Source organism: Meyerozyma guilliermondii, genomic scaffold, assembly GCF_000149425.1.
Source record: "Meyerozyma guilliermondii ATCC 6260 scaffold_8 genomic scaffold, whole genome shotgun sequence".
Taxonomy (NCBI): Eukaryota; Fungi; Ascomycota; class Pichiomycetes; order Serinales; family Debaryomycetaceae; genus Meyerozyma; species Meyerozyma guilliermondii.
Genome location: NW_001809793.1, coordinates 149535 through 176810, shown reverse-complemented (window position 1 = coordinate 176810; position 27276 = coordinate 149535). Strand labels below are relative to the sequence as shown.

Genomic DNA, 27276 nt, shown 5'->3' with positions numbered 1-27276 from the left:
GGGGAGCACATTCACATGCAAATCATATGCCTAGACGCTTTTTTTGACGGAACCAGTTCCTGGTTCGGATGCTCAATTGGTAATTCGCGTCGGAGGCTTGCAGATGATACAACATTGGTACTGTGCTGCCGTATGTGTTTTGCCGTATGTGTCAATTGTATTATCACAGGATGACATTTTAGGTCATTTTCTGCAGAGAAACATGTGGTTTGTCTGCAGCAACAGATAACGGTAGCCGTTCCGAGGAACGACCACGGATGCATATATATATGCATATCTGGTGCCAGTTGATCATTTCGACATGCTTCACACCGAGAATAATGTTTGGGGCCGTATGGTTCGTCGGTTGAACAAGCGTCGAAGTAACAAGCAGAAAAGCAAAAAGGCAACGATGGTGGTGTATCAGTGTGAGAAGACTTCAGACTATTTTGCTGATTATGATCAATTTGGTCCGGTAGAAAGAGACCCATGGCCCACGCCGGTAAACTCCGAGGCCAGTTCGATGTACTCAGATTGGACAGACAGTGAAGACGAAGACGAAGAAGATGAAGAAGATGAAACTGTTAGATTGAAAGTAGAAAATGAGGAAATTGACGAAATCGCTTCAATTGAAGCAATTGACGCAATTGACAATGTCACTAATGACATTTTCAAACTCAATTACTTGACTCCAAACATTAACGGAACCGTCACAAATGTGTCGCGGTACCTTTTTCCTTCGCTTCCTAGCCAGGGCTCACTTTACTTTGGCTAGCTGAAATCAGACGAAAGACTAGCTGAAAATTTATGATTTATGATATATAGAGTTCAATATACAATAATGCGATACAGTCAACGCTCAAGTTTTTTTTCAGGAGTTGCCTGTCATCTTTCATCTGCAACCCTTTGGTGATTACCGCCGCTCGCTAAAACAGGAAGCACACCCGTGCACCCGCACTTTAACCGCCCAATTAGTAAAAATAGAAGCAGTTTTGAGCATTGCACGGCTACCATCGTGTGCCGATCTGGTCAAAAAACAGAAAAAAAAAGAACTAAGCAATTATGATCAACTAAATCACTTAACACTATTACTCATATCCATTAGACCAATTTCAATTTTTATATTTTGGTTCATCTCGCTCATTTCCTCCGTACCTTTAGTCGCGAGGCACCGCCTGCACACAAACGTACAGCCTCGTGGACGCCCCGCGCGCGCCGCACACGTCATATATAAATGCATTCCCCTCCACAACACATTTATTACGCTTCACTACCTTCACAAATATTCAACAAAACTTTATAATGTCGCGTGAACGTGCAGTATCCGTTACCAAGAAACCTACAAAACCTTCACTAGGAAAACCTCATTCCGAGTCGGTGGTCCCCACCATAAATACGGTGTCCGACCTTCCACCAAAACGGCTCCATTCCCAGTCCATTTCGTCGGTATTATCCAACGACAGTCACACGGATGTTTCTGTTCCATATCCTGCCTCGAGGGGCAAGATTCAGTTGATGGACGACGAGGATCTCGAGAAACAAATGATCATTACTGCCGGCGGGAAACGAGAACATGTCACAGCGTTTGTGGTCAAGCTTTTGTTTTTGACCACGATAGTGATAGGCCTGGGTGTGTTGGTGTTCTACGCTTTGTAACGACCACTGATCCAATTGAACTCAACAAAGACCCAACAGTAAAAACCAACAGTAACGACCAATACCCAACACCAAGCGATTCCCGCTTAACCTCGCTTAACACATCCCTACGTTTAAACCATCCTTTTGCGAGGAACATATTCGTACGCTTGAAACCCTACGCTTCCATCCCGCAGCTTATGAGACCAAGATCACGTCCCTTCTCGGACACTTATAGACCCAGTACACCAAATGTATACTTTTGAAATCAGTTGTAAGTTCTCACTATGCAACGTATTTGCCACCTCCATCAATTTCAAACCCTGGCCACCGCCCGCCAGTCGGCTTTGTCGGAGCGGTTCCAGCAGATGCTTGAAGACAAACTAGACCAACCTCAACAGAAATCAATTATTGATGAAAACCCGAAATTAAAGGAACTTTATGACAAATATTCTTCTGAAAGTCAAAAAGATTCGGAGTTCAAACGCCAACACCTGGCTCAAATGGCACTATTAGAGCGTGAAAATCTTTTAAATGGAAACAGACATGCAAAATATATTGCTGATACCGTCACAAAACCCGCTTGGAATGGTTCCGAATCTCCCCTTGATGCTCATAATCGTATGATTCTAGATCTGATGCCGCCTCCAAAACCAGTCAATAATCACAATAGGATCATGTCACCCCCTAAGGACCCCAAGACTCGAATGGTTAATGCCAGAGAAGGTAGTTTAGACTACAAAACCGGGGCTCGTTCTGAGGAAGACAATTTTCGTGAGTTGTACAAAGAAAGACTTTTAGGTCCTTCAATGCTTATAAACTCCAATTCGCCCACAGCCACTATGGGGCTAGCTCAAACTATGGCAGACGTAAGGATTCACTCGACAATCAACAGAAAAACTGGCAAATTCGACTCGCCTCTGATGGACTCAGTTCGCGGTAAACCGTTGGATCCCAAACATTTGGCAAATGCCACCGATACAAATTACTTTGTGAACCAGATTCTTAGCAATCAGGACGTGTTGCCTCCGTGGATCGAGTCGCAACAGACTCTCGAGCGGGAGATCAAACTGTTTCGTGAAGACTTGGATAATCTATGGACAAAAAATATGCTCTCTCAGTTGAACCCAGGTTCAAACTCCAAGCTAGACGTTCTTGCCAGAGCACGTCCATTGTCGAAATCTGCTTACGATAACCTGTTTGCTTCGAAGCAAATGCCATATGTCAACGAGAAAATCAAGCACATAAACTCCTTCATCAGGAACTACAATTTGATGTGTCCATCGCCCCATTTGCACAAATTCAAGCTTGTTTTCGACCTGGAGATCAGAAACCTGTTCAAGCGTTCCATGGAGAATCTAGAACAGTCTGTTGAGGCATGGTACGAGCGTGAAGCCAGAGCTCGAGAAGTTCGTGCAAGGATGAACAGCTCACGATCCATGTTTCTGTTGTTTGACACTGCAGGCAAGTCGTCTGGACCATCTAGTTCAGGGAGCTCACCCAGCTCATCCACACAATCCCAACCGTTGCATTTCTGGAAATCTATAAAGGAGATGATGCGGTCATGAATCATGATACATAGACATAATATCCTTTTTACCGAACGCCAACATCACTGCCACCAAGAGCAAGATCCATTCGAGGTTGCCGAGAATCAACACCAAGAAATTGCTCTTCTTTGGCACACTCGTCAGGGCCATCAAACTGTTTGAAAATTGTTCAGCCATTTCCTGTCTCAGGAATTTTTCGGCCACACGAACGTACCCATTTTCACCTAGTGTCTTTCTCATCTCGTCAGAGTAGTCTGTGTAATAGGAAATGATAACTTCGCCCCATGTATCAGGATTTGTGGGACGACAAAAACCAGTCGCAGAAGACAAATTAGTGCCATCATAATCCTCGATAGTTTCTGTTGGACCGCCAGTATTTGCAGCAAGAACCGGTGTTTTATGGAGCATACTTTCAACGGGAACTATACCAAAATGCTCAAATGTGGGAGTGTATAACAAGAGCATGGCATGCTGGAGTAAAGCTTCTTTGACAGGTCCTGAAACTGATGGAAGGAACAAGATATCGGTAGAAGGAGGCATCACAACCAACTTTCCACGCATGGTGAACGACTGGAGTTTGAGATCATTACACAACTCGGTTAATTCTCGCAAATAGTCGACATTTTCAGCCACACGAGGATCGTAACCGCCGGCAATTACTAGTCTGGGTTTACTGTCTGTGACCCGATGCTTCAATTTCGCAAATGAGCGGATTGCAAGGTCGATATTCTTGGTTCTCTCGAACCGATTGAGCGAAAGAAAGAACTTGTTTGTACCGAAAAACTTCTGTACATCTTCACTCGCAACTTTTATTTCCAGAGAGGGATCTTTATTGTGACCTTCCACATCCACACATGGATAGATAACCGTTGGGTCTACGTCGCCGAGGTGCTTAAATGTCTTGTGAAACACCGATTTTGTGAAATTGGAGTTGACAACGAGAACATCGCTGGTTCCAGTGGTCACCTCTTCGATGAAATTGAACGGCTTTCTATAAGCTTTTTTGAGCAAGCCGCCCTTCCCAGCAAGCAATTGGTCGGGAAAATGACAGTAAAAGAGAATTCTGGACTCTGGACGGCTAAAAGTAGTAAGTAGAGGAACACAAAACGACAATTGATCCACAACAAAATAATCATATTGCAAAATTTCGCAGCTCAAAACAAGTTTTATCACGAGATATAGCTGGCGCAAGATCGCAAACACGATATGGAACCTTCGGCACAAATGAATGGGAAAAAAATCACCATAAACTTTCACACTCAACGTGTCGTTTTTGACCTCATCGAAACAATGTGACTTGTCACAATGAGAAGTATATATTGTGACCTGGTGGCCCTTCTCCTGGAGTCCTACAGCGGCATCGACAACCAATCGCTCGGCACCGCCTATTCCAAGATCCGGATGGATAAAAGCGATCCTTTTGCAATCCATGAGAATCTCAACACTTAATGAGGTAAATATTTCGCGATATAGGTTATGTACAGGAACAAAGTATCAAGCCTCCATCTCTTCCCGTTCCAAACGGCGCCGCAACTTCTCTGCCTTTCTATCGAACTTGGTATCGTCAGGGAAGAAACCTGCCTCGTCAGAGCCCCAGAGTGCCCATTCTGGGGTTTCTTTGACATAATCCAAATCCACGAAATCTTGACCCAGTTCAAGCAACTCAAAGAACTTTGGATAGTCGATATGTGTGTTCCATTTCCCATTGATCTTGAATTTGGCATGTGCCATCAATATACAACACGAGTGGGCATGCTCGGCTGCAATCTGGTAGTCCAGTCCTCGAGACTGCAATTCTTGTGCCAAAGATTCGACAAACGATTTGCACTCTTCGTAAAAGGGAATATTTTGCATAGTGAGTGGGTTCCCATTGGAATTTGACGATCCACAGAAAGTGGCTCCCTTGATCTCTATCTGCGAAGGACGAGCTCTTTCCACCATATCGGCATAAGAAGCCACATCGTTCATATTGAAACCTTTGACCAAAGTTAACCGGAAAACAGTTCTTTGGTGCGACTGAACCGTCCGCAAGATATCCAAGCACGACATTAATCTCTCCCAGAAATCGGCGTTGAGCGGACGGTCCACCTTCTTCAAGTCTGTTCTTGTGGGAGCATCAATACTGACATATAATTGGGTCACTTTGGCCAACTTTGCCAACTGGTCAGGATGCTGGGCATTGCATACCAAGAACGATGAAATGTGGTTTTTGTGAAGCATTCCTACAAGCTCGTTGATGTAGGGATAGAAAATGGGTTCTCCCACAAGCGAAAGAGCACAATGACGAACCGTAAATGCTTCTTGAAACCGGTCCATTTGAACTCCTGGAACTCCTCGCAACTGCTTGATTTTTTTGTAGTGTCCCTCCAATGCTCCTTCAAACACCTTTTCTGGAGGATCCAATTCCCATCTCCAAGTCAGCTTAGCCACAGGGTTTGTTCCATGGCGCCAACAAAAGACACACTTGTTGGAACATGCTAAAGATGGAGTGGTTTCCATACAAAGATGCGACCTTATACCGTAAAATGCAAACTTGTAGCATGAACCTCTTCCACGCAATGCACTCTTGGTCCACCGACAAATCTTCACTCCCGAGTGAGACCCGACTATGGTATAGCCTTGCTTGGTCAAAGATTTGTAGGTTGGAGAATCCTGGGCTACCATTTGCTTGACTTCAGGTTTATCGCCCAGTTTGCGTATAATATCACCCATATCCTCCACATCCACCAAAGTATCAGCATCGTCGCTACCAGTCTCGTTATCACTGTCTTCTATTTCTCGGTCAAGATAAAACGGTTCTGGGTCGGCCACCAAGCTTGCAAACTGCTTGATCCATTCTTGAGCTTTTTCCTCTCCATTATGCTTGATCGACATTTTTCCCAAAGGGAAAACCCTTCGCCCTCCAAGCTTCGCAAGCCACTTATCAGCGCTAGTAGCCTGATAACAAAACTTTTCTGGCCAAGATTCCGAATCTCCCATCCCGAGAACAGCGTACCCTACAAGTTTCTGTAATGGGTATTTGTCAACCCTAAAATCGTTATAGGTTTCCCGGAGGTGTTCTAGGAAGTAGTCTATGGGCGAATCTGTCTCATATGAGGGAAGGACCAAAACATAAAGACTGTTGGGTGGACACCTCAAAAAGTATTCTTCGAGGTCGTCTACATCGTCATCAAGACTGACGAGTTTTGGCTGAAAATCGAGTTTGAGAGTCTTCAACTCCTCCTGGAGTGACTGGGCAACACGTAGAGACGTTCCCGTGAGTGTTGTGTAGAAAATGTGGATTTTGGTATTGGATAAGTTTGTAGATTCTGTCAACGAAGATTCAGTTGGGGCTGCTTCTTGAGCTGAAGGACGAGATCCTTTGAAGATCTTGGGAGTTCTCTTCTTGGGAACGGGTCTGGGAGCAGTTCTGGGAGTAGCTCTAGAAGAACTTCTTGCTGTTGAGGTTGTAGTGAAATCTACAGCCACAATGGGACTTGGTTTCTTTGTGGTTTTTTGTGGCAAAGTTACCTTTTCGTTAGCTTTTTTCGTGGACGCCAAGGTCAATATGATACCACCAGCTAAGGCAAATGTCCATCTTCCGCCAGATAGAAGGTATAAGGCACAGCATAAGGAAAAGAGTGCTTTGCCAAACATGGTTGAAGAAGAGTATTTCGCGATGAGCCTGCAGGAAAAAGAGAGAAAATGGAGAGAAAAATGGAGAGAAGAATCAATTAGCAAAATGATTAAATTGGGAAATCGAAGAGAAAAGCTGAAAGATTTTACTTCTGTTGACTGATTCGAAGTTCTTTGATATTTTATTCAATTCTTTTCATCATATTTTGTTTGCAGCCGTCAGCAGTGATGCGACGCTCATGATTTGCAGAAAATGCGAGCGAAAATATAAAATGGGATAACTAAGAACTTAGAGAAAAGTGCTGGCAACTAGTAGTTCAGGAAACTAGTCACTTTTTGAATGAAGAAAATGGGAGACAGATATGGAGAATAATGTGAAAATAAAGAAAAGATTTGAAACTCAAAACCTTCAAAAATTTTTAAACAAAATGCAAAGTAGAATGTTCAATCAATACCCTCAATAACCAAATTTCTGCCTTCCGCACTTCATTCCACTTTCCCTAGCTCTCTCTACCTTCCCTCGCAGCTGGCGCTGCTCGGTGCTCGCGGTCCTGCACACACCCTTCATTTCTTCAATCCTCACCAACACTCTCAACATATGCACCCCTCCTCCCAGGTAGTCACACTCTCTAGTGTTCTGGCGCTCTCTAACGACTCAAAACCCCTTGTTTGGAAGGAGTTCGGTAACTACTTGGACAAGAAGGTTGACATAGTCACGACTTCCCATAACGATTCGGCCGTCACCCACCATTTTAGAAGTGCTTCCGACGAGCTGCTTCTCTCGCAAGTGGTCAAATATCAGATTTGTAACCTGTGCCAGCGACCAATTGGCGAAAAGAGCCTTGCTTCCCATTATCCTCGTTGTGTGGAAATGAAACTGCGTTCCAATGATGACCATGGCAGTGCCAATGGGTCCAAAAGAAAACGAGGAAGAATGCCCAGATTGCTCGATGTAGAAGCTTCCCTGGCAGACCTGTCCACTACCGGCACCCCGATGAACGGTACTCCAGCGCCAGGAACTCCCACCGGCTCTACAACTCCGGCGAGACCAAAGAAAAAGTACAAGAAGAGCCAGTCGCAAAAGGAGAAAGAAGCCGCCAACGCAGCAGCAGCAGCAGCAGCAGCGGCAGCCGGTGATGGTCCTCGGCGTAAAAAGATCACCAAGAGCAAAACCCAGGCGAAACTGAAGGGTCCCATTGATGTTGAACGTCAGTGTGGAGTGCCGTTACCGTCGGGTGGATTCTGTGCTCGACTGCTTACTTGTAAAACCCACTCTATGGGCGCCAAACGTGCGGTTCCCGGGCGGCTGGCTCCGTACGATGTTCTTTTACAGCAGTACCAGAAACGAAACCAGGCGAAAATGGCACAAACCAATGCCTTGGCAGCCCAGCGACGTGATGGACCTGGAATGGATTATATGGATGAAGGTGGTGTAAGCCTGAGGGTCTTAGATGCCGACGAAGAAACCCACTTGGTGCTCGAAGGACTCTCCAAGAATTACCCTATGCCTCTCGAACGAAAGGTAATGGTACTGCAACGATCGCGACATCGGTTTTTGTACATGCGAGAAGCCTATGCCAATGCACTAATTACCTCTGGACTGCTGGGCGGCCAGAACGACTCTACCCTTGCCAACCAGGCTATATCTGGCTCCATCGGTGGGTTACAGGGCCGGTGTGCATTGGTCAATGTCGATAGAGGCAATGGGCCCACTCAGTCGTTCGCACTGATTCCTGGAGAAATGTACCAAATCAGAGCACCACTGCGGGCAATTGGGCTTACCGCTCAGTATAATGTGATGCAACAGCAGATGTTCCAGCAGCAGGTGATGAAGATGCAGCAGATGATGAGGAAGAACGAGGCCAAGTGAGATCAAGATGGAAGATGCTATTAGATGCTAGAGTAGCTGTACTATATAATGATTGGTTTGAGCTCTTTTAGTTGTTCCAATGGGGCCGATTCTTTACAATCCATGGATGCACTATCACTTCGGCAAGACTGATCCGCTGGCGTGGGTTCTTCTGTAAAAGACGGATAATCAAGTCGGCTGCTTCAGGACTGATATAGCTAGGAATGTGGAGATCAACTTGGCAGATTCTTTTATATGTGGTGTTTTTATCATGCTCTTCAAAAGGTGGCTTACCCGTCAAAAACTCGTAGCAAAGAATCCCCAATGCCCATATATCAACCAGGTAGTCGTGTTCCTTGGTATCGATCATTTCTGGAGGAAGATAGTCCAAGGTGCCGCAAACGGTGGTTCGACGTGAAGAAGGTGTGGAAGGACGATGCTTGACGGACCAGCCAAAATCACTTAATTTGAGCGAGTTGTTGAGAGACAAGAGGATATTTTCCGGCTTGATATCTCGATGAATAATATGTTTTGAATGCAAATAACTCAATGCCACAGCCACCTGGTAGATGTAATATGAAGCGGTGGTATCGCCAAATCGGCGACTGGACTTGAGATGATGGTAGAGCTCACCATAAACGGCATACTCCAAGATGAGATAGACATTTTTTATCGTCGTAAAAGTACCCATACAACCGTGAAATATGGGGGATGAACCAACTCCAGCTGGATTTCAATTTCCCTACGAAAGTTTCGTTCCAATTTTAGCTCCACCAAATCTTTCTTGGTCATGACTTTTAGAGCACAAACGTAGCCTGATTCTCTGTGTCTTACGCAATAAACCTTGCCGAGTTTACCTTTTCCGAGCACTTTTCCAAAGATCAAAGTCGTCCAAACACAAAGATTTAAAGTTTTTTGCTGGAAGAGACTCGATCGATTCATTTGTTGAATTTGAATTTGGAGCTGAAGGACGTGAACCTGTGGCACTTGGAACCGAATTCTTGAGATTTCGGGTTCTTATATACGGTTTCGAACGGACTATTCGGCTTTTGCCCACGCGCTTTGTTATGGGAACGTTGGTCAGAAACGGCCTAAGGGGCCTGCGATCATCCATGAAAACACAAGCTTAGTACGAAAGAAATAATCAGTTGTGGACAATTTACGATGATTTTGAATAATCTTGTGGACAGTTTCTGATAATCTTCTTCAAACCTTTAAGATTTTTGGTAGTCTCGCTCGTGACTTATTCAAATTAGTGCTGTCTGATCGATTCTCGTCTCAATCTACCGATGCAAACAAACAAACAACCGCAGTGCGCGAAACACGACCTTTGTCCGCCACAGTGCGCATGATTAAAATACTTTCGCGTGACCCGAACACAAATCGTCCGATAAAGATCAGCGCATGCAACTATGCAGGGAGAATACCAGAGATAACAGTGTCAGGGAGCAACGAGTGACAACAATAGTAGATTAGCTGCAACATTCCGATATGCGTTTGATGTGCATTTGATATACAAATCCGATGCTTGTATGGCGCAGCGCCGCGGTCGCGCCTCAGCCGTGCGCAGCCATACGGCTGAATAGCCGGCGATGACCAACTAAACCAGTGTCAGGTTTAGATCGATTATGATTGTAATTGTGATTGATAATTGTAATTATAATTGATAGTTATAGTGATTGGATGATTGTGATAATATAGATATGGCAGATAATATTTCTAACCCTTCTTGTACTGCCATGCGTTCCCTCATCTCGGAACAATCTAGAGACGAGAGCGCGCGGCGGCAACAGTAACCGGCACCACCGGCGTGTGCATTGTTTGTGTATGCTGCGCGTGACACCACTATATAAGGACGGCGACCCCCAAGTTTCTGGCAGCAAAATGGGAATTAAAGACAAGTGGAAAAGAACATCCAAGATTTTTATCAACGAGAAACAAGACAAAGAAGCTGTGCCTGAGGCTACAGAGGAGGTAAAATCTACTGAACAAGCTGAGGTTGAACCAACTGAACAAGCTGAAGGTGTCACTGCGGCTGCTGAGCCTACTGAGGCTACTGAGCCAACTGAGGCTGTTGCCGCTTCTGAGGCCGAACCAGTTGCCGAGCCAGTTTCTGAGTCGGTTGTTGCTGCTGAGCCAGTGGATGCTGCTGAACCAGTTGCCGCTGAACCAGTTGCTGCTGAGGCCGCTGCTGAGGCCGAGCCCGTATCTGAAACCGCACCAGAATCTGAAACCGCCGCACCTGCCGTAGAGCCTGCTGCTACCGCTAAAGAGTCCAAACCAAAGGTGCCCTTCTTCAAGCGTTTCGTCAACAAGTTGAGACCCGCGCCAGCCGCCGCTAAAGCTTAATTTAATTTATATATTCTAATGTTTCGTGTACGTAATGAATTGAGATACACCGAGCCGAAATAACGTAGCAACTAAAAAGTAACCAAAAACCAAATAAAAAACTAAAGGTCGACAGTTATCCTAACGCTCTTTCTGCTCTCTATTCTGCCCCTCTATCTGCCTCCCTTTTTTTCTCTCTTTTCTTCCTCTATTCTGCTCCCGTCTCCTCCCACAATCCGTCCTGCAGACACCGTTTCTTTTTGCGTCGTTTCGAATTCAACACCATTTTGCGCGGACTATACAAACCCATTACGTTACCCCCTCTACGTATTGTCAGGTTTTGACAATAGATCTCGGCTTTTCGTTCGGTATACTTTTTGCGTAACACCACATCTTTAGGCAAAACCACTTTTGAGCCTCCCAATATCCTCGGTTGTCGTTTTTTGATCCCGTGGTCATTTTTGTTTCTGTCATCGGTTTCTAGTACAAATTCCACGAACACCCCTAATTTTTGATTTTCACTATTAATCCTGCCACTATGGACCTCAGGGTAGGAAAGAAGTATCGGATCGGTCGCAAGATTGGATCCGGATCATTTGGTGATATTTACCTTGGCACAAACATCATTTCCGGCGAAGAAGTTGCCATCAAGTTGGAAAACACAAAGGCAAAACATCCCCAATTAGAGTACGAAGCTAAGGTTTACAAGGCTTTGAGTGGGGGTGTGGGTATCCCGTTTGTACGATGGTATGGTACTGAATGTGACTACAACGCCATGGTGATCGACTTGTTGGGACCTTCTTTGGAAGACCTTTTCAACTATTGTAATCGCAAATTCACTTACAAAACAGTGTTGCTTCTTGCAGACCAACTCATTTGCCGCATAGAGTATATCCATGCCCGTTGCTTCATCCATCGGGATATTAAACCCGACAACTTTTTGATGGGAATCGGCAGACGGGGGTCCCAAGTCAATGTGATTGATTTTGGCTTGGCCAAGAAATATAGAGATCCTAGAACCCATTTGCATATTCCTTATAGAGAGAACAAGAACTTGACGGGTACCGCAAGATATGCATCGGTGAATACCCATTTGGGGATTGAGCAATCGAGAAGAGATGATCTCGAAAGTTTGGGTTATGTATTGATTTACTTTTGCAAAGGGTCGTTGCCATGGCAAGGATTGAAGGCTGCTACCAAGCGTCAAAAGTATGATCGTATCATGGAAAAGAAGATGACTACTCCCAATGATATCTTGACCAAAGGTTTACCCAAGGAATTTTTGGATTATATGAATTACATCAAGACTTTGCGGTTCGAAGATAAGCCCGATTACCCTTACTTGAGAAAGTTGTTCCGTGACTTGTTCAAGCGTGAGAATTATCGTTACGATTATGTTTTCGACTGGACCCTTTACAAGTTCCAACAAGAGAAGCAGAGGGATATGGTTAAGAATCAGGGAGAAGAAGAACGTGATGACCAGGCATACCAACAAGTACAAATCCAACAGAACCAGTCGAATCAAACTATGCAGCCACAAACCCTGGTACAGGTTCACAACCAATCGCAAATCATATCGCAACAACCCACTCAGAACATACCTGCTACCGGTCTGCCAATGCAGGGTATCACACCGCAACCTTTTCTGTCTCGGCCTCAACAACTGAACCCTACTACTCAACCACAAGCTTTCTCTCCAATGGTTCTGAAAAAGCCAGGGTATGCCAGCCCTGCTTACCAAAGATCGTTTCAAGAGGAGAACAAGCCTAGGATCTTGGGGCGTAAGGATACCAAGGAGACATCCAACGAGGATCGTGATTTCTGGTTGTAATGGGGTTGTTATTGCATAAATACTGCTAGAATCAATGTTTAAATTTAAATAATCTGAATCAATTCGCTACCTAATCTACATTATCTTGCGCCTTTACCTCCACTTGCTCTTCCTCGTAGCCACCAACAACATTACCGTTCTCATCAAGACCCGATTCAAAAACCGCTCCCAAAAAGTCAAAAATGTGCTTTCCTTCCTTCGAATCTCCGCCTGCTTTGAAGGTATCGATGAACCCGAAAAAGCCATAAAATGTATTTTCTTTCACTTCTTCAGCATAGATTTTGTCATAAATGTACTTCATTTTGAAAGCATCCATTTCCTGCTTGTACTTTTCAAAGTCAATTCGGTTATATCCAAATTTTTCCAACATTCCGTTGTAGCCTTCGTACACCGGATTTTCAAGTAAAAGTCCAAGAGCAGGAGCCTTGGGAATGTTAATTTTGGTAGGTCCAAAACAGTCCTTGATTCTGGTGATTGGACACCCGGTACGGACCACCAAAACAGCCATGGCTATCATCTTTCTGATTTGGTGGAGCATGAATGATTGACCATGAATCTTGATCGAAACCCATTCGGTTCCCTCAATAATGAATGGATTTGATACTGTTGTTTCCTTCATGTATCTTCTGGACGAAGCGTCTTTAAATGGTTTTCCAATGGTGAAATTGTGAAAGTTGTGTGAACCTTCGTACAATTTCATGGCTTCACGGAACAAGTTGAGTCTTTCATTGGACACATTATAGGCTCTTCTTTGTTGGTTTTCAATTGCCTTTATCAGTTTAATAAGTCTTCCCATATCAGTAATCTCGCCATTCTCGTTGTGTGTCTTTACTTTGGTTTCTCCAGACAGACTGCTGGACAGTTCTAGAGCCGCCTGGGCAGCATCTAAATCTTCCTGAGTAATCCCAGCGTCGCGAATGGCTTGGGCAGTATTTTTCCACCACTCGGAACCTTCAGTATCTTCTCTTAGGACTCCAGGATGGTCCTCCCTGGCCTTACGCACAAGCTCCGCAAGAACAGTTTTAGGTTTGGGAGGAAGCAAACTGTAGGTTGGCAACAAATATTCGTATACTCTTGACGAGCACATTTTTCTACAGTCGAAAGATTTGTTTGTTCTTTCAATGCCCCACACCCGAATCTGGTCTGGCAAGTGACTGTTGATCCTCTGCAAGATATCCTGGTCTTCTATGATCAATTTACAAGAAATAACGTTTCCTGCTGCGTGAACACCTTTATCGGTTCTAGCCGCTCTCATAAACGCATTTTTCTTCAAATCGTCAGCATTCTCGGGCGAAATGGCCCCTGCCTTCACAAAAGCATCAAACAAATCTCCTTCGATAGTTTTCACATCGGGGTTGTTTTGAATCTGCATTCCATTATAACCGGTTCCACAGTATCCAATCATACATGCCACTTTTTTCTTTGGTTTTCTCTCCGATTTGGGAATGGGATTGCCGTTTTCGTCTAAACGAGGAACATACTCTCTGCTGTTAGTAACGACCATTTTCAATGCAATTGAACATACCTACGTAGTGTAGTCTCTCTCTCGTTCCCTCGGAACTCGAGGCTCTTTGCCCGGTTTGGCCCGCTTACGATCGCCGCCATTCTGACGGTCTCCTTTGCGCCCGCGAGTCCATTTGCTCGCCTGGCCACGCTTGTACACACTGTCATCACCTTGTTCATTTTCCCTGACAGAGCTAGCGTTTTCGTGGCCTGTGGTGATTTCTTGTCGTGGGTCCATAACACTTCCGGTCGCAGCGCCGGCCCTAGGGCCATCTCATCGCTCATCGGGGTCGTGCCGCGACTGAAAAATTATCCCAGCCAACTTTCTCAGTAAACCTACCAACTACCACGATGAGGGCACTTACCGAGGAGGAAACTAAGGTTGTTTTCGAAAAGCTAGCGAGCTACATCGGTAGAAACATCACTTTTTTGGTCGACAACCCTACTGATCCCCATGTTTTCAGACTCCAAAAAGACAGGGTTTACTATGTTTCTCAAACCGTTGCCAACTTTGCAACCTCAGTATCAAGACACCAGCTTATGTCGTTGGGTGTTTGCTTTGGAAAGTTCACCAAGACTGGAAAATTTAGATTACATATAACGTCGTTGACGTATTTGGCTCAATATGCCAAATTCAAAGTATGGATCAAACAAAATGGAGAAATGCCATTCCTTTATGGTAACCATGTATTGAAAGCACATATCGGAAGAATAACAGAAAACATCCCGGAGCACGCTGGAGTGATCGTATACTCGATGAACGATGTACCTTTGGGATTTGGAGTCAGTGCGAAGTCCACCAACGAGACGAAAAACTTGGCGCCTACAGGCATCGTTGCATTCAGACAGGGAGACATAGGAGAGTACTTGAGAGACGAGGACACCTTGTTCACCTAACGTAGTTGTACATTAGCTATTTACATGGCCCTTGGGTCAACACGATATCTCATGGATAGTGTAGACAATTTAGTAGCTTATATTCACAGCCCTGACAAGATGTCCAGGATTGCCTGAACTCATGACATAATGGGTGTTGACTATCCGCTCAAACTGCTGTTCGGCATCTTCTTCGGGAGCGGAATCAACAATTTCTGACGCCAAGCGTTCTTCCCTTTCTTTGATAATTTCTTCGGATGTGCGATGGTCGGGTTTACTTGGGTAGTCTCGTACTTGCAAAACTCCCGCAGCCTCCCAAAACTCCATCAACTCTCTAGTTTGGTCCTTGTTCAAAGTCTGGACTTCAAACGGCGTTATACCGCCATTCAGCAAAAGAGACTCAGCTACTTTGCGGTCACATTGGTTGGTTTTCCAGTATGGATCGTATTGCTCTTGATTCAAGGCAACTGGTAAAGTGTGGGAGTAAGAAATGTCTTTGCTTTCAGCCATCAAGATTCCTCCCTTTTTGAAGCTGAGATCTCCACTAGCCAATTTAAGGAGAAAAGATCCCATCTCGAACTCGGTGAAGTGAATACGAGTAAAGTCGGGATGACGGTATTGCGTGTATGTATCGTATGTGAGAGCATTGAAGTTATCAATGGTCACAAGAATAGGAAATTGGGCCGAATGATGCATCAATTCTTCCACAAAGAATTGGAAGGCAGTAGAAGGTCCTACTTTGCCGAAATCATGGTTGTAAACCAAGAAATCATACAAGGTGTTTTCCCCCTTCTTCAAGTTGTACTCCACCTTTTTGGCGACGAATGAGGAGTCGCGTGTCAATGGAAGTTTACGGAGTACGGTCTCGTTTGCTGCACGCAACTTTTTGATCCATCTTTTAGTGAACATGGGTTGCTGGTATAATCCCAATCTTTTGTTGAAAATGTAGTCGCTTGAACCTTCGATGACTTTCTCGGGATAGTCAAGATGTAATAAGACTACGTCACCATTGAACTTGGAAAGCGCCAATGCCTGTGCTTGTGCCACCAACAGCGACTTTCCTACGCCTTTTTCTCCAACGAGACACATTCTATTGGTCTTTGTTTCTTGTTCCAATTTGGACATGAATGTGTTCTCGAGGTTCATTGTGTTATCAGAAACCATGGAGACTGGCTTGCTGAACATTTCATGGTGCTGGTACTTCTTAAAGGTGTCAAGCTGAGTCAAACTTGATTCTGCGGCGTCGGAATACTTGACGACTTTATCCTTCAGGTCGTTGAGCTTTTCGAAATTAAGAGTCCCAATTTCCAATTTGGAAAAATCTACCGCCAGTTTTTCAAAGTTGAGTGCTCGGACGGCGTCTCTGAAGGTGAGATGGGTCATACCTCCCTTTTTAACCTTTTTAGCTTTTGGGTCTGATTTCAACTTGAACCCTTGTTTGACCTTTTTTTTGCCGTCTTTGCTTGGAGCTGCTTTTGCGAAGCTAGCTGACGACACTGTGAACGAACGTCGAGAACATGGTCCCAAAAGTGCCCGATTCGAGGCTGGAAGCCAGCATGTCCCAAAGCCTAACATGGTGCGGTTTGGAAACCTTGGTCTCAAATTTTTCGACCAGTGAGCATTTCGCGGCACTGCACATAGAACCGGGTGTCTACAATAATTTTCGCATCGCATTTTTCTTTAGCTTCAAACGATGATATGAGTTCATTTTTAACGACAATAACGCAAAATTTTGTGTGCACGTCGAGGTTGCAAGTCCGGTTCTACGCCAAGCGAGCCTACAAGAAGACAAAAAATGCTCAGCTAATCCGTGCACCCTCTCGAAAAACCTTGGAACAGCCCCGCCAGGTGTTTCTGTTTGGCAACTTTTCTGGCTTACATCTCCCCCAAATTAAGACAATTGAGACCTCTCGGAAAGCCATAGAGTCCATTTCGTCATTCAGCTCACTCAGGATTTTTCCTACCGTCAGGGCAGCCATGGTGCAAGAGATCAAACGAGGTTACAACTTTAAGAATACTTATATGGCTTCTAAAGATGACCTTGAGATCAAGCCTTCACCGGTTCAGGTGGCTGCAATTCGAAAGATTAATCAACCACGAAACATCAAGTCGACCAAGTCACGCACACCGCAACTGGGGGCAGAAATATTTAGTGAACTCATGGCTCAAAATGATGCCAAAAGACTCAAAGTTTTCACCATTGCCGCCGAAACTGGTTCCGGTAAAACATGGGCATATACGGCCCCTATGCTCACAAAGTTAAAGGAAGAAGACATGGAGCTCTTTAATATATCTGAAGCTACATACGCCGAGGCGAAGGCGGCTCCCATAATTAGGGCTTTGGTAGTTTTGCCTACTCATGAACTTGTGGACCAGGTTTATAACACGCTCAGGTCAGCTAATGACCAGAAATTTGCCACGGACGAAGTGGTGGACCCCAAATTGTTGTCGGATGCAAAATATGCCCGGTTTTTAAAGGCACCAGATCAGCTCAATGGTCTTCATCTCAACATTAAAAAGTTTGGCGCCGGTGACTCGCATCGAGTTTTGTTTGATGGAATCAAGCAACGGGTAGACGTTCTTGTAACCACGCCCGGAAAGATTCAGGGACTTGCAAAATTACAAAATGTGGACCGACCATTTCGTTTTTTCAATCATGTCCAATATTGTGTCGTCGACGAAGCCGATACTCTCATGGATAACTCGTGGGTTGACGATACTACGGCGGTGCTTCGAAGGCTTACCAAGTGCAAAGATCTTGTTTTCTGCTCGGCGACCATTCCCAAACAGTTCAACCGCACACTTTCCAAAATGTTTCCCGATGAAAAATCCATTATACATATCAACACTCCAGCATTGCACAAGATTCCTCGCCAGATTGTGGTGAAGATCATCGATGCCCAGGTCTCACCTTATAATGGGTCCAAGACCCGGTGTCTTGCCCAAGCGCTTTATGCTATTCATAACGACGGAACAGAGGCCGGTTATGTGAAGAGAATACTCGTTTTCGTCAACGAAAAGAAAGACGTAGCTCCACTCGTGGACGTTTTGGTGAAAAAGTACGGCAATCGGGCCGAGGACATTGTTGGTATCACTGGAGATACTAAGCCAGAAGAGAGAAAAGGTTTACTAGAACCATTTTTGAAGCCAGCAGAGTTGGTGGAAGACGATATAGACCAAAGCAAAATCAAGGTCTTGGTCACGACCGATCTAATGGCTAGAGGTATGAACTTTGTGGGCATCAAGAATGTGATTTTGATGGACTTGCCAAACACATCTGTGGATCTCATGCATAGAGTGGGCCGTACTGGACGGATGAGACAGTCGGGCCGAGTATTTGTGATTATAGATAAGAAGACAGGAAAGTCGTGGATCAAAGGGTTGCCAAATGTGGTGAAAAAAGGCATTACAGTGGGATAGTAAGTATGATGATGATACCAATGATTACAGACGTTAGACTTCTGAAATCCAGGAAGAGAAAGTCAGGCTCTGAGTACTAACAAAGAGAAAGAAAACAGACTACAGCTAGTACAGCTGAAGCAGCGATTGCTTGCTAGACAGCAGCTGTTATCAGCAGTTATCGGTACTGTATATCACATCCTGTATATAGGCGATTACAAATATCGCAGCCAATTCTACCGCACGTATGAAACCCAACCTTCACTTGGCGTCTTTAGGGTTTCGGTATTATTCTCAGCCACTTAAACGATCCCAGATTTACAGCAAGATGTCTCATGTATATAAGAGCTTGGAGGAGCAGCAGAAAAGTGTATACTTTGGTCATGAAACTTTAAATAGAATAAGTTTTATGCGTGAAGAAAGCGACTTTATCACATCGGCAATATTCCATGAATCGGCCAAGTTTATATTTTTCAAGGAAACCAATCCGTTGGTTCTGAAAAACAGCGATAAAAAACTCGTGGTGCTCGACAATAGTGTTCTTCGGAAACACGATTTTTGGAACTCAGCAATCACAAAATGGTCCAAAGATAACGCCGACCAAGAGCCTACCATGAGAGACGGCGAAGCTCCCACTATATTGTTCATGGGTATAGAGGACGAGACTGTTGGTCTTGACTTGAAATCGTTGAAACTGCAAGAAGACGACGAGAAAGAAAAGTTTCTTGACTACCAAGGAAGGTACCAAGGGGTGCCGTATTTTGCTGTTGATTTGACCAAATCCAGTCAACTCGAGAAAGAGATCATTGCTACAGCTTACAGCTCGCTTGGGGTCGAGAAAGACTCGATCTTTTTCACTTATTCGAGAAAACATTTTTTTGGGTTCGAAGACAAAGAAGGTGCGTTATTCTCTCATGGCAAGCAATTTCTCGACTGGTTAGCAAGAAATCTTTTTTGCCCAGGTTGCGGATCCAAGGTGATTCCCATCCATGCGGGAGGTAAGCTCAGGTGTACCAACCCTAAAGAGGAAGGCGAGGGTGCTTGTCCTGTCAAAGCAGCACCAATTTCCAATGTATCTTTTCCACGCACAGATGCGGTGATTATCACTGCTATTACAAACCAAGATAAGACTAAAATGCTTCTTTCTTTATCCAAGAGATACGCAGACCTAAAGATGTACTCGTGCACGGCTGGGTTTATGGAACCAGCAGAGACTGTGGAAGTAGCTACAGGCCGTGAAATATGGGAAGAGACCGGAGTGGTGTGTCGCAAAATTAATATGATGTTGACACAACCATGGCCGTTTCCTGCCAATCTCATGATCGGATGCTTGGCAGAAGTCGAATTCAACGGCGTGAACGAAAATATCAATTTGGGCCACGACAAAGAACTCGCTGATGCCCGTTGGTTCGACATGGAATTTGTGCGTCAATTGATTTACGAGAGAAAAGCTATGGACAACCCAGAGGGCATAAACTTGCCCAATCCTGAGTCCATTGCGTACCTGTTGATCCGGATGGTAGTTGACCAGGCCGGAAACAGCAAATTGTAATGGAAGTTGCCTAAAACGTACTTTGGTGCGGCCGGTTGGCGCAGAGAAGCATCACGTCATGACGTGCAGGACAATAAGCCTCGAGGTGCGGTATATAGTCGAAACGTGGAGAACGTAATGTGGCGTAGAAAAGGGGACATTTTTTTTTAAAGAATACACTAGCTATTAGCACTTTATGAACCTCCAGCGTTCCATATAGTCGGAAATGAGTAATATATCTTCTCTGGTTCCAGATCTCGTGGTTGCGGGCCATCGCGGATATAAGGCCAAGTTCACCGAGAATACTCTCTATGGTTTTTCCAAGTGTTATGAGTCAGGAGCCACCAATATCGAGACCGATGTGTTTTTGACCAAGGACAACGAGGTGGTAATATCGCACGATGTGAACACAAAACGTGTGTTTGTGGAACCAGATGGAACACCTGCTGACCACAATATCTTGCACTCCAATTTTGACGAATTGAAAGATTTGAGAACTAAAACTGGTGAGAAGCTTTTGAGGTTTCGTGATGTTCTAGAATGGTTCGTCACGTTCATAGAAACCAAAGGAGATCATAAAGAGTACAAAATCATGTTGGACATTAAACGGCTTAATCCTCCTAAGATTCTCCGGTACTTGTGGTTGAATATCCTTGAAGTGAAAAACGATATCAACTATTGGCTTCCACGCATCCAATTAGGGGTCTGGGATCTCACTATGGTCAAGTATTTGAACCAGCACCAGTTTTTCCAGAAAACTTTTCACGATGCAAAAAGTCAAGTTAATCTCTTTCATGTCTCAGTATCCTGGAAAGACTCCTTACACTATATTGCGTTCAATGAGTACCTCGATCAACAGCCAGACGATAGAATCAAACTCAAAGTGACCGGCATTTCGATATTGTATTTACTGACATGGAACACCGACTTTGTCTTGAAGTTTGTTCCCTTACTTCGAAAGTACAACATGGGTCTCTATTCATGGACCGTGAACACCAAAGAACAATTACAGTACGTTTTGGCTTTGCAAAAGGCTTATAGATTGCCCGAAATGGGTGTGATTTCCGACGATCCAGCAAAGATGGTTGATTTCGTTTCCGAGCAACAAGAAAGGCTCGAATCAATAGACGATTCGACATCGCTTCTAAAGGAAAAAAGCCCACACTACAAAGTCAAAATCTCACTTTGGCAGAAAACGGTTAGCGGTTTATTTCTGCTTTTCATTAGGCTCGCCGGAGCGAAAAGAATTACGAGTGACGACCTAGTATTCGACAAACCAGTCGATGAAAATCATGTGAGGCCTGTGAAGCTTAGCAAGATGGGCATATGGATATTTCAAACCTGCCAGAGATTTGGCATTTTCTAGAGTAGAAGTTGCAACCGTACTTATGACATTTATATGCAGCACTGAATATTTTCAATCAAATTGAGATTGTAGAACTAATACGAAATTGATGCTAAGTTCGCTTCTTCCGAAGCCCAAGCACTCGGCATACTTGCAGCCAGTACTTGTGGCCACTACCAACATCTCTGAGAGCTCTGGTGGACGTTTAAGCTGGATAGAGCAAACTGACAAAGACAGTGAGAAAAACAATAATTCTTCAAGAGAACTAAATTTATATAAACTGAATCAAAAAGTCATTTCTGCAACGGAAGTAACTACCAGAAAGGTACAAGCAACATATGAAGATTCCATTCCGCTAAAAAAACGACACCCCAATCTCAAGCATCATTTTCCAAGATATACATGGGAAACATGTCCGGATGATTCAGTCCAGAATTGTGTTTCCGCAACAAAGCAGGTGATTGATAAGCTATTGGGCTACAACAGAGACGATTCCAAGAAAGACCAGGAAGTTTCAATCAAATATTCCACAGGAGATGACCAAGAAGAACGAACCATCCAAATACGAACGCTTCAAGAAGATCCTATGCTTCCACCCAAATTCAAGCTTCGTAAGAACCGCCACCGTGAGCCATCTCCCCCACCTCCTATTCTCAAAGATACCTCTTCGGCTACGCAAAAGTTGACAAAAGAAGACCGAGAAAAATGGAAAATTCCAGCTGCGGTTTCCAATTGGAAAAATAACCAGGGGTTTGCTTTATCGTTGGAAGATCGTATTAGTGCTGCTACTGCTGGAGAAGAACATTCTCAAGATGGTCTAAATGTTGAAAAGTTTTCTGCCTTGTCCAATGCTCTCGAGAACGCAGATAAAGAAGCGAGAGTAGAAATTTCGATGCGCAACAAAATGAGACAAGAACAAGCTCTAAGAGAACAAAAGGAAAAAGAGGAAAAGCTACGCGAACTAGCTGTGCTTGCCCGTAACGATAAATATAGGCGACACGAACATGGCTCCGGTGGAAAGAGAGCGAGAAGACAATAATACTAATGACAATTTATGACACTTTGACACCGCTATAATACATATATATTCATTTCTTCTTCCTTCCCTTTGTTTTTGCTTTGTCGCCTCCTTCGTACAACAGTTTCTCTAGTTCGTCTCTCGCCAAAGAGTTCATCCACTCGAGTGCCCTATTAAGTTCTCGAGTAATTGGTACTCTCGTTTCCTCGTCTGAGCTGCCCGAGTCGGATATATTCGCTTTCTTTCTCCTTCCCGTTGATTGTCTGTTTCGCTTTCCAGCCGACACATTTATCTCGTCGTCACTTTCAGCTTCATTTTCAGGTTTTTGTTCTGTTTGTTTCGTGCCGTTAACGGTGCCATTGTCAGTTGCAAGCCACATGGCCTTTTTTCTTGCTTCCATACTCAATTTTATAGCATCGCCAACTACCACCAACTCTTTGCGAAGCTGCGACTCGCGCTTTCCCCAAGGATTGAGCCAGTTGAGAAGCTCTTGGATCTGGTCTGGTTCTGTGTAGACACGCCAATTGTTTCCGTTGAATAGGGGACTTGGGTATTCCTCTAATAGTTTTCTTTGCACAGGTGTTATCAAACGATGATCTCTGCGAAGACATCCCCATTGGTCCAAAAAGCTTTCTTCCTTCAGTCCAACAAAAACGGAGTTTTTGTCAAAAGTTACTTCGTAGGTTGCAGCTAAAGTGCTAAAAGAAGCAGGGATGTTCGTGAAATCCAAGTCGTTCAACACAACTTTATCTTCAGATGGAGGAACATGGAATTTCACATCCTTGTTGAGTTGCTCAGTGGAGTTGCCAAGTCGTTCAGCTTCTGTCTCAGAAAGCTCAAGGTGAATACGAACATCATCCTTGGAGGGTCCTTGAACCCATAATGTTCCCATAAGATATGTCTCGTCAATTATTTCACCGTCATCTACGTCGGAATCGTCGTCATTTCTCTCAGCAACTTCTTCATCGTCATTGTCTTCATCTTTGGATGTTCCATGTAATGTTGGTAAGCCGTTGTTTTCAAACCACCAATATCTATTGAACAAACGATCTTTTCCCAAAAGCTTTAATCTTTGGCTGTCAAGTTCCACTAGTTTGCGTTCGATTTGTCTTCTCTCCTTTCTAATCTGCTCCATTTTTTGTAATGTTTCTTTTCGTGATTCCCATACCGTTCTATAATCGTCGCTCACATCGGCAAACTTCTTGTCGTCATCATTCATTTCAAACGCCAACAAATTCAACTTTGCACGTTTCTTATCCTCAGATGTGTTCTTCGTATCCTTAACTTCCTCAGCAACACCGTTGTTCTCCTTGTTAAGCTTGTCCTCCAACTCAGCTCGTACCTGCTCTAGTTGCTCGTGATACCCGATAGCGACATCCATCATGGCCTTATAGTCTCTTATGTTATCCAACCTACTTCGGCGGTATACAGTAGACTGCTCGAGACATTCGTCAATGTAACGACGCACTATCGTACCATTGGATAATAGGGTGACGAGAAGGCATAATGTTTGTAATCGCAGCTCAAAATCAAAGGAGTCGTAAAACTGGCTTAATGTAGTGCTGGGATTCGCTGGTAGGTCTGGAGGTGCAAGTATCTTGAATACACGAGTAATCAACTGCTGATATTCCGGAACGTATTCCACCGTTGATAATACACCTAGAAGGATACCTTGCCAATTTCCTTCTTTGAAATTACGTTTTCGAAGTCGATCATGCCATGGAGTTCCTCTGTAGTTCATTATTTTATAGGCATTATGAGATGTTTCCTCTTCTTCGTCTTCCAGAGAATCGCTTGGCGACTTTGTATCTCGATCATTGTCTGCTTCTTCTTCCTTTTTCACTTCGTTCACGGGAGTTTCCTCCTTTAGTGGAGTCAGAGCCTTGAGCTCCGGTTCCTCAGGTTCCACCTTTTCATTATCCGGTAAGTTCACGAGCAAACCAAAGACCTCGTCATCATCGTCATCATCATCCAGAGAAGTGGGGAGCTCATTGGAGACAAAAGCACCCAACACAGCACACCAGATTTCGTCAACGAGCTCACATCGGCCTATATCTTCGTACTCCTCCCATGTCCACCCCATTGCGTAAATGAAATCATCAAACGTAAAGGTATCCAACTTGAGTGCACGGTGGTATATGTTGAGAAACGACCAAGTTTCCAATGCTTCTTGTACACAAGAAAAGGAGAGTGAACGCTGAAGCCTGTAAATTTCCAGTTCACAGAACTCTCGGTATGTGGGGTCCATTTTGACTTTTTCTGACACTTCGTCTTCGGCTTCACTGAGATTGTCTATTTCTTGTTGGCGTCGAGCGATCAATGCCTGTGTGTGTTTCAACGCATTGGCGCTAAGTTGAGGTGCCATTGGTTGTGGCTTCGTATTCTGTAGGTCAAATCTGAGGTCCAAGTCCTCAGAAACATTTTTCTTGGTGGGTTGAATCGAGTCTAATTTTGAGTCGTCGAAATCGAGTTCACGCTGAAGTTTATCAGGCAAGTAGTGTGTAGGAAGAGGTTTTGTGGGATCTGTGGGTTTGAAATCGAGGGCGTCGCCACCGTCTGGGGTGGAATCGTCCAAAAGATTATTGAGGGCGGGTTTCTTTCTTCCCTTACCTAGACTTTTCTTGTTACGTTTACTGGCTTCAAGAGCCCGTTTAATTGCCAAGGACTCCTGTTCGCTGTCGGGCATTTCCGGGAGAGCTGAGTCGCCTTCAAAGACAACGTCCGCAGTGGGTGTGGACCATTTATAGTGGCGTAAGTCGTCTGGAAATTCTTGTGGTATACGGTACTTTTTGGCATACTTTTCTTTAACCACCCATGGAGCTCCAACTTTGGGAGATCGAGTCATGGTCAACTTGATAAACGTCTTGATTAGCCATTTTGTAAAGTGATTGCGGTCCCGTGAGATTTTGTCTTTAGTGACAATTGCCTGTTGCATATCGTGAAGTCGCACCACCAAGTATTTTGTGGTGAGTCCATCGGCAGGGTTGGAGTACTGAACTTTTTCACGTATGGTTCCACGTTGCTTACCCACGGGACCACCAGCCGAGGAGCCGTTGTGATCAGGAACGATGGCACCTTTTATGTAGATAGTTTCACCAGGAAAATAGTCATTTCGAAACGACAGATACACCTTATCCACCAAATGATCGAGTCTAGTGATACGATTAAACTGAAGAAACCGAAGAATATGTTCTCGTAGAGCCTCGGGGAAGTTTTTTTCCACTCCCTTGATCTCTCGTTTTTCACTTTCAAGAGCTTGAAAGAAAGTCAAGCATGAGTTGCCGGTTATTTCACAAACGAATTTCCGTTGTTGGAAGAAATCTAGCCTCTTTATATATTCCTCATAGGTGTAGAACCACTCTTTGGTGGCGGGAATGTAAAACACTTGTGTGTTCAAGTCGTCGGGAATTGGCGGGGGTCGTACGTAGGTGACATGTTTGCGTTTATAGAGGACCATGATTGGTATAGCTGCAAAACCTTGATGGCAGCGGGACTCAGGATTTCCAAAACAGGTCTACAAAAACAAAATCAAAAGTGATGAAGGAAAAAGGGACAAAGTGATTTTCGCTGCAATCGCTAGCCATGCGCACTTTTTGGCATGCACCAAAGGGTATGGGTATAGACGCGACATGGACACGACATTGGCAGTGAATCAAGCGATGCGCGGCGCGGTATACAGGAGCGAGCTGAAAGAGTGGGACTAGAAAGTTTGGAATCAGGCAGTCCAGGCGAAATGCAATGGATGAATTACAGAATTGGTGATTGACCTGTAAGTTCACCATGGAAGCCACTAGCTGACCAAGTGATCATACTAGTTAATGCTTGTTACAACTTAACTGGTTCACTAGTGTTCACTGATTCTTCTATTGCTATAGAGAAAATCACTTGATAGGTTTACTGGAAATTCCTTAGAGTAATTTAAACAACTTGAAAATCGGAAAATGGTGCGAAAGAATTTGTATGTAATTGGTGCAACGCACTAAGTTTACTCCTTAGAGAGGCATCTCCGCTTTAGCCTGCAATTGCTCAAACTCACAAAATTTTGAATTTCTGCAATTACACAAATAGAGTCAACACTCTTATCAGCTTGAACCTTTGATAAAATTTCAACTTCTGGAGAACGTGGTGCCATGGATCACGATACGGAAATGTTCAGTTGATTACTATTTGCAAGTCTTCTGAGAATTCTTATGAGTTTCATTCCGTTGTCAAGCCACGAATAGAAACAGGTAACCTAAATTATACACTAAACTAACGATTCAGCCTCTGATAACTTCTCTGAGGCGAGAACAAGCACAATTTTACCAAAATTTTGGAGGTTTTCCATTCAAAATGAGAATTTTGATCAACCATAAAACCACTTTAGTCGCAAGAAATCCACAATAGAATCTCACTGGTGGAAAGACAAAGTGAGACAAAGACGTGGAGTTTAATGGAGTAACCTTTGAAAGTCAATTATGGTGAACCAAGAATTTGCAGCCAAAAATTGGGCTTCAAGAAAAACTCCAGGTAATGCTAAACTAGCAGGAAGAAATTCATCAGTCGTTCTATATCTCTTCATTGAGCTAATTCTAGAATCTTAGTCGAAGTTTATACATTGATCTTTGTACAGGAGTTTTCTGAGTCATTTTGGCTTCATCAGAAAGCTAAGAATGGTGCACTTTAGTTAGACACATTATATAGATAATGGCATTAATTTCTATTTCATTGTTACCATTACTTGTCGCATGTGATGAATAATGCCAATAAGTACTTTTTCTAACTTCTTTGTAAAGTGTATACTACCCCTTTCTATTCTACGTCATAAATCTTGCAGT

General features: G+C 44.1%; 18 protein-coding genes across 18 annotated transcripts; 11 read left to right on the top strand and 7 right to left on the bottom strand. All coding sequences in view use genetic code 12, as the record gives it.

Annotated features, from left to right (window-relative positions):
- Positions 1-11: 11 nt before the first annotated feature.
- On the bottom strand, positions 12-470 carry PGUG_05782 (uncharacterized protein; the record flags this gene model as incomplete). The annotated part of the gene is made up of 1 exon (XM_001481968.1): positions 12-470. One exon carries the CDS (start codon positions 468-470, stop codon positions 12-14), a length of 459 nt encoding a protein of 152 aa, XP_001482018.2.
- Positions 302-754, top strand: PGUG_05781 (uncharacterized protein; the record flags this gene model as incomplete). The annotated part of the gene is made up of 1 exon (XM_001481969.1): positions 302-754. One exon carries the CDS (start codon positions 302-304, stop codon positions 752-754), a length of 453 nt encoding a protein of 150 aa, XP_001482019.1.
- Positions 755-1281: 527 nt separating this feature from the next.
- On the top strand, positions 1282-1635 carry PGUG_05780 (uncharacterized protein; the record flags this gene model as incomplete). Its single annotated transcript, XM_001481967.1, has 1 exon — positions 1282-1635. The coding sequence occupies one exon, from the start codon at positions 1282-1284 to the stop codon at positions 1633-1635; it is 354 nt and encodes a 117-aa protein (XP_001482017.2).
- A 266-nt stretch (positions 1636-1901) lies between these two features.
- On the top strand, positions 1902-3182 carry PGUG_05779 (uncharacterized protein; the record flags this gene model as incomplete). The annotated part of the gene is made up of 1 exon (XM_001481966.1): positions 1902-3182. One exon carries the CDS (start codon positions 1902-1904, stop codon positions 3180-3182), a length of 1281 nt encoding a protein of 426 aa, XP_001482016.2.
- ALG2 (GDP-Man:Man(1)GlcNAc(2)-PP-dolichol alpha-1,3-mannosyltransferase) lies at positions 3177-4595 on the bottom strand (the record flags this gene model as incomplete). Its single annotated transcript, XM_001481965.1, has 1 exon — positions 3177-4595. The coding sequence occupies one exon, from the start codon at positions 4593-4595 to the stop codon at positions 3177-3179; it is 1419 nt and encodes a 472-aa protein (XP_001482015.2).
- A 63-nt stretch (positions 4596-4658) lies between these two features.
- PGUG_05777 (putative tRNA 4-demethylwyosine synthase) lies at positions 4659-6800 on the bottom strand (the record flags this gene model as incomplete). The annotated part of the gene is made up of 1 exon (XM_001481964.1): positions 4659-6800. The coding sequence occupies one exon, from the start codon at positions 6798-6800 to the stop codon at positions 4659-4661; it is 2142 nt and encodes a 713-aa protein (XP_001482014.2).
- A 577-nt stretch (positions 6801-7377) lies between these two features.
- PGUG_05776 (deubiquitination module subunit) lies at positions 7378-8649 on the top strand (the record flags this gene model as incomplete). The annotated part of the gene is made up of 1 exon (XM_001481963.1): positions 7378-8649. One exon carries the CDS (start codon positions 7378-7380, stop codon positions 8647-8649), a length of 1272 nt encoding a protein of 423 aa, XP_001482013.2.
- Positions 8650-8716: 67 nt separating this feature from the next.
- IPL1 (aurora kinase) lies at positions 8717-9319 on the bottom strand (the record flags this gene model as incomplete). Its single annotated transcript, XM_001481962.1, has 1 exon — positions 8717-9319. The coding sequence occupies one exon, from the start codon at positions 9317-9319 to the stop codon at positions 8717-8719; it is 603 nt and encodes a 200-aa protein (XP_001482012.2).
- A 1136-nt stretch (positions 9320-10455) lies between these two features.
- Positions 10456-10977, top strand: PGUG_05774 (uncharacterized protein; the record flags this gene model as incomplete). Its single annotated transcript, XM_001481961.1, has 1 exon — positions 10456-10977. One exon carries the CDS (start codon positions 10456-10458, stop codon positions 10975-10977), a length of 522 nt encoding a protein of 173 aa, XP_001482011.2.
- Positions 10978-11494: 517 nt separating this feature from the next.
- HRR25 (serine/threonine protein kinase) lies at positions 11495-12787 on the top strand (the record flags this gene model as incomplete). Its single annotated transcript, XM_001481960.1, has 1 exon — positions 11495-12787. The coding sequence occupies one exon, from the start codon at positions 11495-11497 to the stop codon at positions 12785-12787; it is 1293 nt and encodes a 430-aa protein (XP_001482010.2).
- Positions 12788-12857: 70 nt separating this feature from the next.
- Positions 12858-14291, bottom strand: PGUG_05772 (pseudouridine synthase; the record flags this gene model as incomplete). Its single annotated transcript, XM_001481959.1, has 1 exon — positions 12858-14291. The coding sequence occupies one exon, from the start codon at positions 14289-14291 to the stop codon at positions 12858-12860; it is 1434 nt and encodes a 477-aa protein (XP_001482009.2).
- Positions 14292-14641: 350 nt separating this feature from the next.
- Positions 14642-15187, top strand: NIP7 (ribosome biosynthesis protein; the record flags this gene model as incomplete). Its single annotated transcript, XM_001481958.1, has 1 exon — positions 14642-15187. The coding sequence occupies one exon, from the start codon at positions 14642-14644 to the stop codon at positions 15185-15187; it is 546 nt and encodes a 181-aa protein (XP_001482008.1).
- Positions 15188-15256: 69 nt separating this feature from the next.
- PGUG_05770 (mitochondrial 37S ribosomal protein mS29) lies at positions 15257-16840 on the bottom strand (the record flags this gene model as incomplete). Its single annotated transcript, XM_001481957.1, has 1 exon — positions 15257-16840. One exon carries the CDS (start codon positions 16838-16840, stop codon positions 15257-15259), a length of 1584 nt encoding a protein of 527 aa, XP_001482007.2.
- A 24-nt stretch (positions 16841-16864) lies between these two features.
- Positions 16865-18586, top strand: PGUG_05769 (ATP-dependent RNA helicase; the record flags this gene model as incomplete). Its single annotated transcript, XM_001481956.1, has 1 exon — positions 16865-18586. The coding sequence occupies one exon, from the start codon at positions 16865-16867 to the stop codon at positions 18584-18586; it is 1722 nt and encodes a 573-aa protein (XP_001482006.2).
- A 226-nt stretch (positions 18587-18812) lies between these two features.
- On the top strand, positions 18813-20117 carry PGUG_05768 (NAD(+) diphosphatase; the record flags this gene model as incomplete). Its single annotated transcript, XM_001481955.1, has 1 exon — positions 18813-20117. The coding sequence occupies one exon, from the start codon at positions 18813-18815 to the stop codon at positions 20115-20117; it is 1305 nt and encodes a 434-aa protein (XP_001482005.2).
- Positions 20118-20322: 205 nt separating this feature from the next.
- Positions 20323-21462, top strand: PGUG_05767 (phosphatidylglycerol phospholipase; the record flags this gene model as incomplete). The annotated part of the gene is made up of 1 exon (XM_001481954.1): positions 20323-21462. The coding sequence occupies one exon, from the start codon at positions 20323-20325 to the stop codon at positions 21460-21462; it is 1140 nt and encodes a 379-aa protein (XP_001482004.2).
- Positions 21463-21550: 88 nt separating this feature from the next.
- Positions 21551-22480, top strand: PRP45 (mRNA splicing protein; the record flags this gene model as incomplete). The annotated part of the gene is made up of 1 exon (XM_001481953.1): positions 21551-22480. The coding sequence occupies one exon, from the start codon at positions 21551-21553 to the stop codon at positions 22478-22480; it is 930 nt and encodes a 309-aa protein (XP_001482003.2).
- Positions 22481-22529: 49 nt separating this feature from the next.
- PGUG_05765 (uncharacterized protein) lies at positions 22530-25916 on the bottom strand (the record flags this gene model as incomplete). Its single annotated transcript, XM_001481952.1, has 1 exon — positions 22530-25916. The coding sequence occupies one exon, from the start codon at positions 25914-25916 to the stop codon at positions 22530-22532; it is 3387 nt and encodes a 1128-aa protein (XP_001482002.2).
- Positions 25917-27276: the final 1360 nt, after the last annotated feature.